Source organism: Hypanus sabinus, chromosome 3 (assembly GCF_030144855.1).
Source record: "Hypanus sabinus isolate sHypSab1 chromosome 3, sHypSab1.hap1, whole genome shotgun sequence".
In the NCBI taxonomy this organism is placed as follows: Eukaryota; Metazoa; Chordata; class Chondrichthyes; order Myliobatiformes; family Dasyatidae; genus Hypanus; species Hypanus sabinus.
In genome coordinates this window covers 141,908,952-141,925,948 of record NC_082708.1, presented here as the reverse complement: position 1 = coordinate 141,925,948, position 16,997 = coordinate 141,908,952, and the positions used below count along the sequence as shown (strand labels likewise).

Genomic DNA, 16,997 nt, shown 5'->3' with positions numbered 1-16,997 from the left:
GTGCACTCCCTACAAATGGCCACATCATGCATATTAATTCCGAACACCGGGAAATCTGCAGATGCTGGAAATTCAAACAATACACACAAAATGGTGGAACACAGCAGGCCAGGCAGCATCTATAGGATGAAGTGCTGTCGACGTTTCGGGGCAAGACCCTTTGTCAGGACGAAGAAGTATGCAAACTAGTGTGTGCAATACATAAGTGTTTAAATTCCCCCTCCTTTCATAGCTATCTCCCAGCTGACTTCCCACCATTCTCCAAATTTTATATCAATGCTGTCCTTCCTTATCCCAACTTTGCTGCCTCAGTGATAAAATACACCTTTTAATTATGGCTTTCACCTCCCCCTTGTGCAAATGAACGACTGCATTTATATCCATAATTTTAAGTGTTTGCTTGGTTAGAATGTCTGCACCTAGTTTCCTTCAACTCCAGCATAGGCAGGGACCTATAAGAAATGAATACATGATCCTGAACCCAGCTCAACAGATGTTGTCCAATTTCATGAAGGATGTCTGACATACCTGCCCGAAACAGTTTGAAATACCTACTGTAATAAATGTCAAGACCGAGAATGAATCAGAGCACAGAGCATACTTTGTCATCCTATTCCATGGCTAAAATGACAGCAATCATCTCAGATGTGACTACTGATACTTTATCTAATAATTTTTTCTGAATAGTCACCCAGAACTTTGGAATATAAATAAACATTTGAATGACCTGTCACTGGATCTTTTGAACCATCTGTGTAGATATGTAAAAATTCATAATATCTGCCTTGCATATATTGCTGAACTTCCTGTCCCACTGATATACAATCACTTGTCAGTGTGATCTTTCCCTGAAAGCCCAAATTCAACGACAGGCAAAGGGAAAAACTATGGAGTGACAGAAAGGGGCCACCTTCCACATTAAACAACCCAAGATTTTGTGCCCATTCATTTTCCATCCATCCAATTCTGAAAACTTTATCAATATGGTGCTCCAAAAACTACTAATGTTGCCAATACTGGATGAGCAACTTAATGTTCTCTTACATTAGAGCAATAAACAATTGCTAACTGTAAGGTGAGTAAATGTAAGGGTACTTTACCCATTTCTACCAGTAATGCCACCACAACATAATCTCAATGCTTGGACTTGAACTTTCTCAAGAGGCTTTAAGATTGCAGGCAAAGTAACACATTCACAATCAAAGCAGATCCGATTAAAGCAATATATATTGGTTTAAGTGGCCTCCCACCTGTAATCCAATCACGTCCGACTAAGTAACTGAGCATCTAGAAACGTTACCATTGGCTCTAGTTTAAGTTTTGCTTAAATTTGAGATCAATTGTAGGTGTAATGTTCCTTTTAGAAAAAAAACAAACAACTAGAATCTTTGTAACAGAAGTTTCAAGTCCCCACCGACGTTCCAATTCATCTACTTCATTAATAGCTGGCTGCTTGTATTTTCCTGACTATATATTTCATATATTTGCCACTCGCGGGAACTATTTTGCGCGATTGGCTGAAGTTATGCCCGGGGACTACGCCGATGGATGACGTCAGCGGAACGCCGGGCTGCACCAATCAGCGGTCCGGAATACGTCGGTCTGACAGGATCGGGCAGACTGCCGCAGCGGGCGCAGCGGGCGGGGGCTCTGCGCTGCTTGCCGAGATGGACCCAGAGCCGCTGGCAGTCCCGCCGCAGGGCAAGTCACAGCTGAATGCCGCTGCTGAAGATGTGCCCCGGGATGGATCAGAGGCTGTGACCCTTACGGAATCGGCAGCAGAAAATGGTTAGTATTTTGCACCTTGTCCACCTAAAACGCTTCATCAACAGTTGGCCGACTCCAAATGTGTTAGTAGTCTGTCCTAATCACAAGTGGAACATATTCTTCTATACAACATGCAGAATACAAGGACACGGCTTCTGTGACCATAAAAACTATGTCGGTTTGACAAATCTTTATTGCTTGTAAGCGGGAAAGCCCTTGTAAGGAGAAAGGTGTGGTACGCTTTTTTTTAAAACATAATGTTCCGTACAGCAATAGGTTCCCTATTTACCTAAAGTTCTTGGTTTGCAAACCTAACTAATAGTTCAGTTTTTTTCCCAAACTAAACATCAGGATATTCAAAATGAGCCACATACACTCAAACAGCATTTGTGAAAGGAGATTGCAATCAATGTAAACCTTATTCAACGGAATTGGGTACTTAAAAGGGTGCAGCTATGATGGCACTGTGCCTGTTTTTCCTCATCCCTGTCCCAACCCGCCCCTTTCAAACTGGGCATCAGGCACTGTAGCATGATTCTAGATAAGCAAGACTTGAATGATCCAAGATGTTTGGGATTTCTTGGGTGAAGGATGTGAAAAATGCTGTTAGACAATGCTATGTTGTCAAAACATTTGACAAAATCTCCTGAAGGTTTTAAGGGGAAAGTAATAGCAGTTTGCAATTAAAACAATTTTGAATGCATGCTTCAAAAACACAGACCAAGGCCTTATTTAGTGTTCAACCCTATCTAACACTGATTAATAATTTCCAGTTGCACTTAATGTAACTGAAGCTGAATAAATAGAAAGTAATGGAAATAAGATTTTATAGGTAATAGATTTTTTTTGTCTGTATCTTCACTGGCATCAGTTGGCATGCAGTAGTGCACCCTAACAAGTGATTTAAGGGTAACTGAGGAAGTGGGGTGAGTGATGATGGTGATGAAAAAAGGACAGGGGAAGCAAAGTTAAAATTGATCAAAGAACTGTTTTGTAGAGTTAGAGATATTTGAACAAGCCAAACCAGCATTGATAATTGTTGCCACACACACACACACACACACACACAAAATGCTGGAGGAACTCAGCAGGTCAGGCAGCATCTACAGAACGGAAGGAACAGGCAATGTTTCAGGCTGAGGCCCTTTGTCAAGTCTCCGATATGCTTAGACATTTGTGTGTGCACCAGTGCAGCTTTCTGTCTCGTGGTGGAGAATAGTTGGCAAGAGTATCAGTGTTGGCATGTTCATACTCCACAAACTCCTCCAGTGATTGGTTTCGTTTTAACTTTGTCTGTGGCTTTTGAAAAAGAATGTCTTTAATCATTTGAATGAATCCAACATTAACAGATGTTCTTCAAGAGCTAATCACATCCTCAAATGTTATCAATGAAGCTTGGTTGATGTTTGCTTTGCCTGTCTCAAGTATTCGAGTGGATTATTGTAGTGAAATACCAATGGATCATGCTTGGACTTTGTGCTTGATGGTGTTTGTCAGATGAGACTTGTTATTCCTTTTCATTTGTTTCTGTTAATTGTGTTTTTATTTGGATCTCCAACATTTTGCGTGTGTTCCAGTGGATTTCCAACATCTGCCAAATATCTTGTGGTATTGATAATTGTTTCAAATTACTTGTTTTAAAGAAAACTACATTAAAGATTTTAAAAGCTATCATATCACACTGAAACTACATCTTTTCATTGCTCATCTTATAGAAATCACTTTAAATGCATCTGCTTTCTTACATCAGTTTGATTTCTGTTTAGTTTGCTTACAATGTTCGAATGAAAACAAGCTGGTTGCAGAAGTAGTTCACCCCTGGCGTGGCACAGTCCAATCAGCTGCATGCTTTCCCAGTACTTCTGTTCAGGTTCTGGTGAGATTCCATTGACATTACTCACCAACAGTAAAAATAAATCTCTGTCAACTAAAATCTAAGCTTTTCCATTAGACCTATGCTGAATCTATTTGGCTTGTCATTCCCTCACGCAGATTGTTTTATTAATGCAAGGGAATAGGATTATTATTTGGTTTTTGTCTAACAATAAGTTATGTAGCTAAAAATAATCAGATCCCCTCTGAAAGCAAATGACCTTGTGCAATTAGGAGGATATGAAGTTTTAGATTATCTTGGCAAATATGCAGCTTGTAAAGCATCCTTTACATTAAAACCCATTAGATACTGCAAGAAACACACATCAAATGCTGGAGGAGCTCAGCAAGCCAGGCAACATCTATGGAAAAGACTAACAGTCAATGCTTTGAGCCGAGAACCTTGATCAAAAATTGCAAGATTCATTTGATTAAGTTCTAAGATAATGCTCTAGTTTGTTTTTTGAACAATAGGATCTTCACTTTATTGACTAGGAGCAGACCAAGCTACACCTAATTAATTTTTTTGGGCTAGCCAATTTTCTGTTGATGCCCTAGTGTTCTCCAACACTGTGAGCTCAGCAATCTTTGATGTGGAACTTTGTCAAATATCTTCTGAAAATCTAAGTCAACCCATGACTGATATTCATTCCATAAGTGACCTTAAGTGCTCTTTTAATTACCTAGTTATTTTGTGGTGATTGTTGGATTGATCAGTGTTTAGTCTGTTTTGTTATTTCCATTAACCGGACTGCAGATCTTCTGCAATAGTGGAAATATTGTTACAAGAAGATCGATTGATCAGTTTTCAGGTGTGCCATAAAGGTAGATCTTCTCAGATGGTCCCTCACACAAAAAATATGTTAATACCCATCTGACAGGAACCACCAAGTTAGAGTATAATTTTTGAGCTGCCCTTCTATTCAGTCTTGATTATCACTTGTATCAAAACTCTTGGCTTCTCTACAAGATAAGCAGGACGAGTTTAATGAGAATAATCAGGAGATTAAGAGGATATTTCTGAATTGGAAATTGCTCATTCCTCAAGGGAAAACAAGCTATTCTCCAGCAGAAAATCGATTACTTGAAGAATATTTGGGGTAGAAAAATCACTGGATGCTCAGTAACTTACTAACAAGCACAATGTGTGAGAATACCTCAATGCTAATATGGAGGGGCCACTGCACAGGATCAGGAAAAGACTGCAGACAGTTGTGAACTTAGCTGGCTTCTTCGTAGGCAGTAGCCACACCAGCAATGAGGACGTCTTCAGAAGCTGATGCCTGAAAAAGGCAGCATCCATCCTTAGGGACCTCATAATTTTGGACATGACCTCTTCTCATTACTACAATCAGAGATGAGGTAGAGGAGCTTAATGATACATGCTCAATGTTTTAGATTCTTCCCCACCACTATCAGGTTTCTGAATGGTCAGTGAACCAACCCATGAACACTAACTATTTTTGCTCTTTTTGCACTACTGATTTAATTTTATGAATATTTCTTATTGTAATTTAATTGTTTATGTATTGCACTGTTCTTCTGCAACATAACAAATTTCACAATATATGTCAGTGATAGTAAACCTGATGCTGATTTCGTTGTTAAGCACGCGAGGCCCACGCCACTGAGTGCCATGAATCGGGGAAGTATTGTCAAGGACAGGTAGTCAATACCTCAACACCTCAAATATTGCTTTGATATGAGTCTCCTAGAAATTCTGCAGCAGCTTATCCAGTCCAGCCTGGCCACCACTCCTGACAACTGAACGTCAAAAGGCCCACAGCTCAACAACCCAAGCCACCTTAGGACCATGCTGCCTCCTTAATGCAAATCTAAGTTGAAAAACTTCAGTCTTGAATCCACAATAATCCATATTCATAAAGAGGATTTACCAGTAAACCTTTGAGAAGTCACAATCCTAATTAGCCTCAAGGAAAGAGACAAATTAATTGTGGTAACGACTGGTGTCAGGACCATCCAAAACCACCACAACCCATTGTCTGAAGGCCTGGTTCTGCACCTCAATGCACATTCACCATTGAAAGTAAAGGGGCGTGGGTATAATCTTCACCGCACTACAACTCTTAGGAGTACAGAGAGCAACTTTTGACCTCACTTAAATATTGGTTCCCATTAACAGTGAGGAGAAGTGGAGTATTCTCAAATTTGACTGCCCACATAAATTGGACTCCTTCATAAATTTTAAGATGACATATGAGCAGTGGCCCTTACAAATGATGTTGAAAATCAGGCCAAATAAGACCAGCGTTGTTGCTCCATCACTTTTTTTAAGACTTTCTGGCCTCAGTTGTGCATCTCCTGTCCAACAAACATTCCACAGCAGTGAGCAAATGTTCAGAACTTCGGTAGTATGTGTATCATGGAACTCAGCCTTCCCTCCATGGACTCCTTCACTTCTTGCATCCTCAGTGATGCAGCCAATGTAATCAAATGCCCCACCTAGCCTGAACGTTCCCTCTTCACACCTTCCCATCAGACAGAAGATACAAAACCTGAGAGCATGTACGATGATGCTTAAGGAGAGCTGCTAGCCGACTGTTGTAAAACTACTGAACAGTCTACATGTAAGATTATCCTTGCAATCTAATTTGTTATGACCTTGCACTCCAATAAAGTGCAAGGTCATAATATGATCCTGATGAAGGGTCTCGGTCTGAAATGTCAACTGTTTATTCACTTCCATAGATGTTGCCTGACCTGCTGAATTCCTCCAGCATTTTGTGTGTGTTACTTTATTCTCTACCTGCACTGTACTTTCTCTGTAACTGTAACAAAAATTCTGTACTGTCATTATTTTATCTGGTACTACATCAGTATACTTCTGTATTGAAATGTGCTGTATGGATTGCATGCTAAACAAAAGCTCCTCAATATACCTTGGTACATGCTTCCCACTTCAAAAGGGCAACAATTATACCGGTGCCTAAGAAGAATAATGTGAACTGCCTTAATGACTATCACCTGGTAGCACTCACATCGAAAGTGATGAAATGCTTTGAGAGATTGGTCATGACTAGACTGAACTCCTGCCTCAGCAAGGACCTGGACCCATTGCAGTCTGCCTATTTCCACAATAGGTCAATGGCAGATGCAATCTCAATGGCTCTTCACATGGCTTTAGACCACCTGGACAACACAAACAAGTATGTCAGGAAGCTGCTCCTTGACTATAGCTCAGCATTTAATACCATTACTCCCACAATCCTGACTGAGAAGTTGCAGAACCTGGGCCTCTGTACCTCCCTCTGCAATTGGATCCTCGACTTCCTAACCGGAAGACCACAGTCTCTGCGGATTGGTGATAACATATCCTCTTCACTGATGATTGACACCCGTGCACCTCAGGGGTGTGTGCTTTGCCCACTGCTCTGCTCTCTATATACCCATGACCATGTGGCTAGGCATAGCTCAAATACCATCTATAAATTTGCTGATGATACAACCATTGTTGGTAGAATCTCAGATGGAGATGAGGAGTACAGGAGCAAGATGTGCCAACTAGCAGAGTGGTGTCACAGCAACAACCTGGCACTCAACGTCAGTAAGACGAAAGAGCTGATTGTGGACTTCAGGAAGAGTAAGACGAAGGAACATGTACCAATCCTCAGAGGGATCAGAAATGGAGAGAGTGAGCAGTTTCAAATTCCTGGATGTCAAGATCTCTGAGGATCTAACCTGGTCCTAACATATTGATGCAGTTATAAAGAATACAAGACAGCGGCTATACTTCATTAGGAATTTGAAGAGATTTGCTATGTCAGCAAGTACACTCAAAAGCTTCTATAGATGTACCGTGGAGAGCATTCTGACAGGCTGCATCATTGTCTGGTATGGAGGGGGGACTACTGCACAGGACTGAAAGAAGCTGCAGAGGGTTGTAAATTTAGTTGGCTACATTTTAGGTATGAGCCTACAAAGTACCCAGGACATCTTCAAGCAGCAGTGTCTCAGAAAGACAACGTCCATTATTAAGGAGTTCCAGCTCCTAGGACTTGCCCTTTTCTCACTGTTACCATCAGGTAAAAGGTACAGAATCCAGAAGGCAAACACTCAGCGATTCAGGAACAGCTTCTTCCCCTCTGCCATCTGATTCCTAAATGGACAATGAACCCTTGAATAATACTGTGGCGACCCATTTCCTAGCGTATCTGAACCGACTCACAATTAGATAGCCTACGGGGGTTTGCGAGCACAGAGCTTTGGAGCCTCTGCGCCATGGGGGGCCGGTTGACAGAGGCTTAAAAGTGAGGCTGAAGTTTTCGAATAAAGTTTTTTCCTTCGACTGCAGTTACCGACTCCGTGTCGTAATTTTAGCGCTGCGTGTAGCACACCGCTACAATACCTCACTTTTTAAACGCATATTATTTCTGTTTTTTACATGATTTTTAACCAATTCAATATGCATATATTATAATAGACTTACTTATTATTATTTCTTTTTTTTCCTTCTATATTATGCATTGGATTGAACTGCTGCTACCAAGTTAAACTTCACGACACATGCCGGTGATAATAAACCTGATTCTGATGTTACAATAATAAACCAATTTATAAAATTACTAAGCTTATGATTGTGTAAGCCTGGAGTGAGAGTTCCAAGTTATCAACTCATTTACTGAAGCATACAAGAGGCTAGCTCGTACAGGCAACATCTACAAGTTAGAGGCTCTTCACCAACCTGACCCACTGTTCAACCATGTCTTTTTATGGTAACAATTCATGCCAAGACTTTGGAAAATTCACACTACTTCTCATATCATGGGTGTCACTTAGCAAAGAAAGACCCCAGTGATGAAATTTGCTATTGTTTGCAATGTGCCAGAACAACCTTTGGTCACTCAAAATAATGTCTGAAGATCAAGACCTCTGACCTCGCACAAAACTCATGATTCACATACAGCAGTGATTGCTGCCTCTTGTATACTTACAAGTTCTAGGATATCTACAGCAGATGCCAAACAGTTACCATCAATTGTATCTCTGCAAAGTTCTCTGAACTCAATGGAAGGATAACCAATATATTACTTCTGGGGTTTTTTTTGCACGATTTAAAATTTATTCAATATGCATATACTGGATCACTTATCTAATACCTCAAACCAATATCCTCAGTATTGAGACCCTTGTTAACTTAGCCAGCATTGTTGGACAGATCACATCATTTGCATGCTCACCACCAGACTCTAGAAATCAGCTGCTCTGAGCTCACTGCATAGAAGAGATTTCCAGGTGAAGGAAAGAAATGATTCAAAGCCTCATTAGTAAAACAGTCCCACTGGTTCTCAGGAATATATGGTGGTTCAAGGTGGAGAAGTTACATCAGGGCTGGTACTGAAGGAGCCTTGTATAATGGGCAGAGAGAATGCAAAGCATCACAACTACCCAGCTACTTGCATGCTTAGTCAGGCACGGTATGTCTCATCTGCAGAAGAGCCTCTGATTTCCACATGGGCCTCATCAACCATTTTGTTAGCCACAAAACCAGAGTGGAAACGAGTCATCCCCTATTTTAAGAGACTGTCTTAGAAGATTTTATACTGCCATTTTTTGTGCATTTGTTGAATCATGCAACCCTGTCTTCAAATAGATAAACACTTCATCTCCATCCTAAGATAAATCCAGGTTTTATTTATTTATCCAAAAAGGTGCAATCTGGTGCTGGTCTGTTTTGAAGTTTAATTACAAATTAAATCTACATTCTTCAATATTATTAATATGTTGTCTTGATCTGTATTAACCACACCTGGCAACCTGTTTTCAAAAAAAAGAACAGTAGTATTTGCAATTTTTTAAACTGACCTACAATTCTTGGGTCTAGATTGTCTTTGCATACCATAAGAAACCTTCACCAAAAATAATTTAAAACTCTTTTTTTCCCAAGTTTGAATAACTCTTCAAGCATTTGCCCTGTCTTTGCAGGCAGCTTCTTATTTTCTGTATTTTTCACCCTTTAGATTCTCATTAGGTTGTTTTGTTTTGTGCATTACCTGATATTGATCTTTGTCAGTTGAAAGGTATTTTCTTGATTAAAATCCCCTATTCTTTGATAGAGTTACAAATGATTCAATAGAGCAAGATCACCACCATACTGACTAAGGAGAAAAATGCAATTTCCACTTGTGAGTTCTCATTATTCACTATTGGCCTATGATAATCCACTGTTGTCATCTCTGGTGCTCCTGATGTAATAGATGCCATGCACAGCTGGCAGGATATTATCACATGGATGTAATGTATTATCTTAACTATTCAGTTGCTTAGTACTTCATGAGCTCCTTCGCAATATGGTGTGTCTTGTATAACCTATAGTTTTATTGTGCCAGAACAGTTGCATAATGATTGGCTTTGCACTAAAGGAAGATGAAGCTGATCAATGAAATCACTGAATTCCTTTTTGTCTGTTCTAATTTTTTTTAGAGGAACCACTAAATGAGGAAGAAAACATTTCAATAGAGGAACAGAAACAGAAAGCCAGAGATGGTGATGCAGCAGCACAGACTGAGGTGGAATATGAACTTTATGCAAAGAAATTTGGTGATTGAAATGTACTCAGCTAATGCTCATATAATCTCAATCTTCCTTCATGTCAACTACCTCCATATATTTTACATGATTAAGAAAGTAAATAATCAAATACTTGAGAATTATTGTGGAATTATCCATGTTGTTTGCCCACCTACATTATGTGGATGAGCATAGTCACTTAGCAATATTTTTAATGTGTATACTGTGTGCGTTCAGAAACTTTCTTTTGACTGGAGCATCTTGTCTGCCTTTTAGTCAATTTGAAGCTTCATTTAATTTCACAAACATGGCTGGGGTAGCATATATAGGGGATATATTCTTTAAGTGTGACATTTTACTATAATTGTATTTGTATTGCTCAGCTGTTGTTGTAAATGTTTATTGAATTGAATTGTCTTTATTATTTCCATCCTTCATACACATGAGGAGTAAAAAATCTTTTATGTCTCTGTCTAAATGTGCAATTTATAGTCATTTGTAATAAATAGTATGTACAACAATATAACTGTAGAAATACAGTTGTGTCAGCATGAATTAAGCAGTCTGATAGTCTGACGGAAGAAGCTGTCCCAGAGCCTGTTGGTCCTGACTTTTTTGTTGTGGTACCACTTCCCAGATGGTAGCAGCTGGAACAGTTTGTGGTTGGGGTGACTCGGGTCCCCAATGATCCTTCAGGCCTTTTTTTACACACCTGTCTTTGTAAATATCCTGAATAGTGGGAAGTTCACATCTACAGACTTGCTGGGCTGTCCGCACCACTCTCTGCAGAGTCCTGAGATTGAGGGAAGTACAGTTCCCATACCAGGCAGTGATGCGGTCAGCTAGGATGCTCTCAATCGTGCTGCTATGGAAATTTCTTAGGGTTTGGGGGCCCTTACCAAACTTCTTCAGCCATCTGAGGTGAAAGAGGCACTATTGTGCCTTTCTCACCACGTGAGATCCTGGGTGATGTTTATGCTGAGGAACATAAAGCTGTTCACCTTCTTAACCCCAGATCCATTGATGTCAATAGGGGTTAGCCCGTCTCCATTCCTCCTGTAGTCCACAACCAGCAAATTTCTTTCTACAACACTGAGGGGAGGTTGTTTTCTTGACACCACTGTGTCAGGGTGACGACTTCTCTGTAGGCTGCCTCATTATTATTTGAGATTAGGCCAATCAGTGTAGTGCAGGGGTGGGCAAACTTTTTGACTTGAGGGCCACAAAGGGTTCTAAAATTTGACAGGGGGGCCGGACCAGGAGCAGATGGACGGAGTGTTTTGGTAATACACCTCATAAAAGAAAATAAAATATCATGGGATATGTAGAAAACATGTGCTTTAATTTCAATTGAAAATGAACAAATGCATTACAACAAAATATCTGTCTTTGAAGTCCCATGGTATTTAGCTATTTATTGAAATGACCTTTAAAATGCTGAAAATTAAATGAATAAGTGAATTAATACGCTTTTTTAAATAGTAACAGTTATTATTTTAAAGCACTGAAAATTCTGTTATCCTTCAAGATATTATCATCATCACTCTCCTCCTGACTGTCTTTATTTCAAAAACGGTAGGAGATGCAGGTCTACTTGTCCTGCTCCTTCTTATTCAATTGTCCCCTGTGCCAAAACTCAACAACGACCCGCACAATGACAGAACAGTGAGAGCGCGCCAGTATGCGGAGCGCGTTATTTGATCTGGAGCGCATTTTTTATTTTGAGAACGTACGTGCACCTGCGCACTACTCATGTCCATCACTTAACAGAAATGACATGTAACATGTAAGGCTTATTGAAAAAAATATTTTCAAATGCATTTTTTACATAACACAACGAAGAAACTTATTTTTAATTTCAGTGGGAACAGTGTTGTTGGTCTCCTTTTTTAGCCAGCGCATCAAAGTCTGGATTTAGTTTTGTTGTGGCGATTCTCAGGATGGATCTGAGGTGTTAGTCAGTTAACTTGGATCTGTGGCTGGCTTTGTTGATGTTCATGACGCTGAACGCCTGTTCACACAAATAGGTCGAGCTGAACAAAGAGTAAAGCGCAAATGTGGAGTAATACACTGCAGCTCAACAAAGGTCAATGTGTAGCGGTGTGCTACATGCAGCGCTAAAATTATGACACGGAGTCGGTAACTGCAGTCGAAGAAAAAAACTTTAATCGCAGTCACCAGCCTCACTTTTAAGCCTCCCTCAACCTGCCCCCCATGGCGCAGAGGCTGCAAAGCTCTGTGCTCGCAAATCCCCGCAGGCTATCTCCCTTAGCCGGAACGCTGGCTAATTGTGAACCGGTTCGGATGTGCCAGGAAATGGGTCGCAACAAATGTATATAGTGCGTCATCTATTGGGAAAATGCCAGAATTGCGGGGAAAAAACGTTAACAAGGTTTATTAATATAATTTCATCAAGTTCTGCGCGCCGGATTAAAAAGCTTAAAGCGGGCATATGGCCCACGGGCCGTAGTTTGCCCATGCCTGGTGTAGTGTCATCAGAAAATTTAATTAGCATTTTAGAGCTGTGGGTGGCGCCACAGTCATGGGTATACAGACAGTAAAGGAAGGGGCTTAGGACACAGCCCTAAGGGGCACCTGTGTTGAGGATAAGAGGGGCAGAGGAGAAGGAGGCCACTTTTACCACCTGTTGGTGATCTGACAGGAAGTCCAAGATCCAGCTACACAAGGCAGGGTGAAGGTTGAGGTCTGTCAGCTTCTTGCCAAGCTTGGAGGGAATTATGGTGTTGAATGTTGAACTGTAGTCCAAGAACAGCATTCTCACATAAGCATCCCTCTTCTCCAGACGTATACGGACGGTGTGTAAAGCTGTGGCTGTTGTGTCATCTATCGATCAGTTGTGTCCAGTGTGGGGCTTGTCTTACTACTAGATAATATGGAAATATGATACTTCTTTTGTTCCATTCCCAGTATCATTCAGCTATTACTCAATGTGGTAGCCGTAATGTGAAAAAGCATTTTGTAGCCAGTGAGATTAGCCAAGCCACTGCAGGGAGAGACGATTGGAGACGGCCAAAGAGCCAAACTGGCAAGAGCTGTACTGGAGGAAATTTCACGTTTGTTGAATTGCTGAGACCCTGAGCAATTGAAGTTGAGATAACTGCAGTGTAAAAGTGTCTTTATGCCTTTGAAATGAGGGTGAAGCTCTTGTTTTGAGCTCATCCAACTAGCCAGTTTGATCCTAGTTGTAGGATATCTGCAAGGCCCTGCACTTGCTGATCTCAATATGAGTTTTAAGGCTGTTCTGTACTTCTGCTTGAAAAGTACTCAGTTTGTTACTTTTGCTGTAACTATTTGGATTTTAAATGTAATTGGATTCTGGTGCAATTGTAGAATGGCAGGTTTACTTTAACAGTGAAAAATTATTCAATATGTCTGATAGATGGAGAGGATTTGATGCAGTGAATGACTTCACCCATGCCTCAACCATTTATAATTGTAGCACAGATCTGAGCCCTTTGACCCACCACATCTATACCAATCTTTATGCCCATCTGCTCAAATCTATTTTGCTTATATAAGGTCTGTTCTATGCCTTGCCTTTTCAAATGCCTGTCCGAATGTTTTACTATTATAGTGACTGTATGTGATAGAATGCTTTCTCTGGTAGTGAGTTCCAGATATCAACTAGTAAACATTTCTCTGCCAAATTTTAAACTCCTCACACTTTAAATCTATGTACTTTAAAAAAAAACCCTTCCATTAGATAAAAATTCTGACATTCTACCCTATTTATATTTCCATGATTTTATACCTTTATCAGATCATCCCTCAACTACTTAGCCTCAGGGGAAAACAGCCCAGGTGTATTCATTTTCTCCCCATCACTAAAGTTGTCCATAACTTCTGTGCTCTTTCTGGCATAATCTTCTTCTTGTCCTGCAGTGCAGCAAAAAGAGCTGCATACAATACTCTAAATGCAGACTAATCAGCGTTTGGTAAAGTTGCAACATAACATTCCCTGATTATAGCTTGGGAGTGTTCCTGAGTGCAGAGTTCAATTCCAGTGCTGTCTGTAAGCAGTTTGTGTGTTCTCCCTGTGAATCCTGTAGGTTTCCTTCCACGGATCAAAGACGTACCACTTAGTAGGTTAGTTGATCATTGTAAATTGTCCTGTGATGAAATGTGGGTTGCTAGGCAGTGCAGCTCATTGGGCAAAAGGGCCTTTTCTGTGCTGTATCATCTAACAAGTAATTCCATTTGGGTAGCCTCCAACCTCTTGGCATCAACATCAATTTCTCAAGCTTCCGATAATGTCCCCCAACCCAACCCCTCCTTCTCCATTTCCCATCCCCTTTTCCCTCTCTCACCTCATTCCCTGCCCTCCAATCGCCTCCCTCTGTCACTCCTTCCCTCTTTTTCTTTCTTCCATGGCCTGACTCTTTCACCAATCTACTTCCCAGCTCTTTACTTCATCCCTCCCCCTCCAGGTTTCAGTGGTTCTCTCTCCCCCAACCCCACCTTTTATATCTACTCTTCAGCTTTTTTTGCCCAGTCCTGCTGAAGGGTTTTGGCCCGAAACGTCGCCCGTACTCTTTTTTTCCATAGATGCTGCCTGGCCTGCTGAGTTCCTCCAGCATTTTGTGTGTGTTGCTCAGATTTCCAGCATTCAATAGACTTACTCTTGTTTGAATTTCTGTACTTGTGATAAGCTTCGAAATAACCTTTCTTATTTCCTTCTGCATGGATACTCTCTAACCTTCAGAGTATTTCTGTTTTGTTTTATTTTCTAATCTTTCTCTTTTAAAAAAAAATTATCAGTAACAATTTTGTGGATGCACTTGATCAGATCTCTTCTGATCCCAGCAACACCATTTTCTGTGTCATCCAATTTAGTGTTATTGGCAAACTTGGATATAAAGTACCCTTGATTTCAGTACAGAAATATACTAAACTAAATGTCCAAAATGGAGCAGCAATCTAGAAATATCTTGGTAAGCACGTCTGTGTAACATGACACTGCAGTGCAGTAGTGATCTGCTTCCTGCATGCCAAGACACTGCAAAGGAGTCTTCCAGCTGCTCCTGTTATGTAGAAAGGAGATGACTTGCACTGTAGAGGTACAAAATGATATAATCATTTGCGATTCCTAATAGAACCTAAAATATATTTATATACATTCAACAGGAAGAAAAATATATCTTTACTCACAATAATAAAAATAAACTTTGCAGAGTCAAAGAAATATTTTACCATTTTTTTGGATATTTTTTCAGGCTAGTTGTTTGCCATCTTATGATTCTTTATGTTCTGGATACTCACCTTGAAAGTGTATATAGGCCTGAGGGGGTCTGCTATTCCATTCACTGGAATGATACCAGAACAAAATTAAATTTTGAAGACAGTTAGTATTTCTATTTGAATACTTTAGAAACAGTATATTTCAGTAATTTAAGATTAAAGCAGTTGATAGATGGACTTTGGAGATTTACCTGAATAGCCTTAAATTTAGAGATTTTTTTTTTACACAGGCGATGTCAGCTAGTATCTGTTCACCCCTCTTGTGCCTGAGAAAGCTGTATATGGATCAGTCAAAGTTATCAAAACAACGACATGCAAAAAATGCTGGAGGAACTCAGCAGGTCGGGCAGCATCCATGGAGGGGAATAAATAGTCAACGTTTCAGGCTGAGACCCTTAAGAATGGAAAGGAAGGGGGCAGAAGCAAGAATTAGATTGTGGGGGAGGGGAATGACTACAAGCTGGCCAGTGATAGGGAGCCCTGGTGACAGGGGAGTTGGGTGTGTGGGTGGGCAAAGGGGGATGAAATAAGAAGCTGGGAGGTGACACATGGAAGGGGTAAAGAGCTAAAGAAGAAGGAATCTAATATGAGAGACATCACTTTACCTCTTCCTATTCTCACTTGTAAAAAATCTAATCCCTTAGTTCCTTTGTCCCTACTGCATCTGTTCTCAGTGTAAGGCTTTCCATTCTAGCTACTAAGCACATTTCCCCCACCCCCTTTGCTTTCCATTGAGATCACTCTCTGCATTTCTCCCTTATGCACTAGTCCATCCCCTTTGATATTCCTTTGGCATTTATCCCTGCAAACAGGATAAGTGCTACACCTGCATCTATACCACTTCCCTCACCACCTTTCAGAGCCCTAAGCAGTCCTTCCAGGTGAGGCGCTCTTCTCCTGTGAGTCTGTCAGAAACATCTGTGTACCTGGTGCTCCTGGTGCAGCCTCCTTTACGTTTGTGAGGTAGATAGGGAATAGCTTCATCAAGCATCTTCACTCTGTACGTTGCAAAAGGCAGCATCCCCCAGTGGCTACCCATTTCAGTTTGGCTTCCCATTCCCGCTCTGATGTGTCTGTCCATGTCTGCCTTCACTGCCATAATGAGGCCACACTCGGCTTGGAGGAGAAACACTCATATTTCACTCCATAGATGATGCTTGACTTCTTATTTCATCCAGCAGTTTGTGTGTGTTTAACGCAAGATATCCAGCATCTGCAGAATCTCTTGTGTTTATCAAAACAGTGATTGGATAGATTCTTGTTCGGCAAGGCCATTTAGGCAGACTAGATTGAATAAAGCCAGAATAGATTCATGACCTACCAGTGATGTGCGTTATTAGTTAGTGAGGGCCGGTTACAGCCAGCTGTGCCTGCCAATGTCCCAGCTGGTTTCAGTAATCAGCTCAAAGTCAGATCTGTAGGCTGCCCTGGTGAGGCTCGTTTCCACTGGTGAACTGGTCAGTGTAGCTCTTTACAATGATCGATTAACTTACTAATCCGTATGTTTTGGACTGTGCTAGGAAAACGAAGCACCCGGAGGAAACCCATGTAATTCATGGGGCGGATGCTCA

General features: G+C 40.8%; 1 protein-coding gene across 1 annotated transcript in view; it reads left to right on the top strand.

Moving 5' to 3' along the window:
* The first annotated feature begins 1,601 nt into the window (after positions 1-1,601).
* wfs1b (Wolfram syndrome 1b (wolframin)) overlaps positions 1,602-16,997 on the top strand; it is a 31,787-nt gene continuing 16,391 nt past the window's right edge. The window contains exons 1-2 of the mRNA XM_059965252.1: positions 1,602-1,788; positions 10,081-10,166. Of these exons, the coding sequence (XP_059821235.1) occupies positions 1,668-1,788; positions 10,081-10,166 (207 nt within the window). The 5' untranslated portion in view covers positions 1,602-1,667. The remainder of the gene's footprint in view (positions 1,789-10,080; positions 10,167-16,997) is intronic.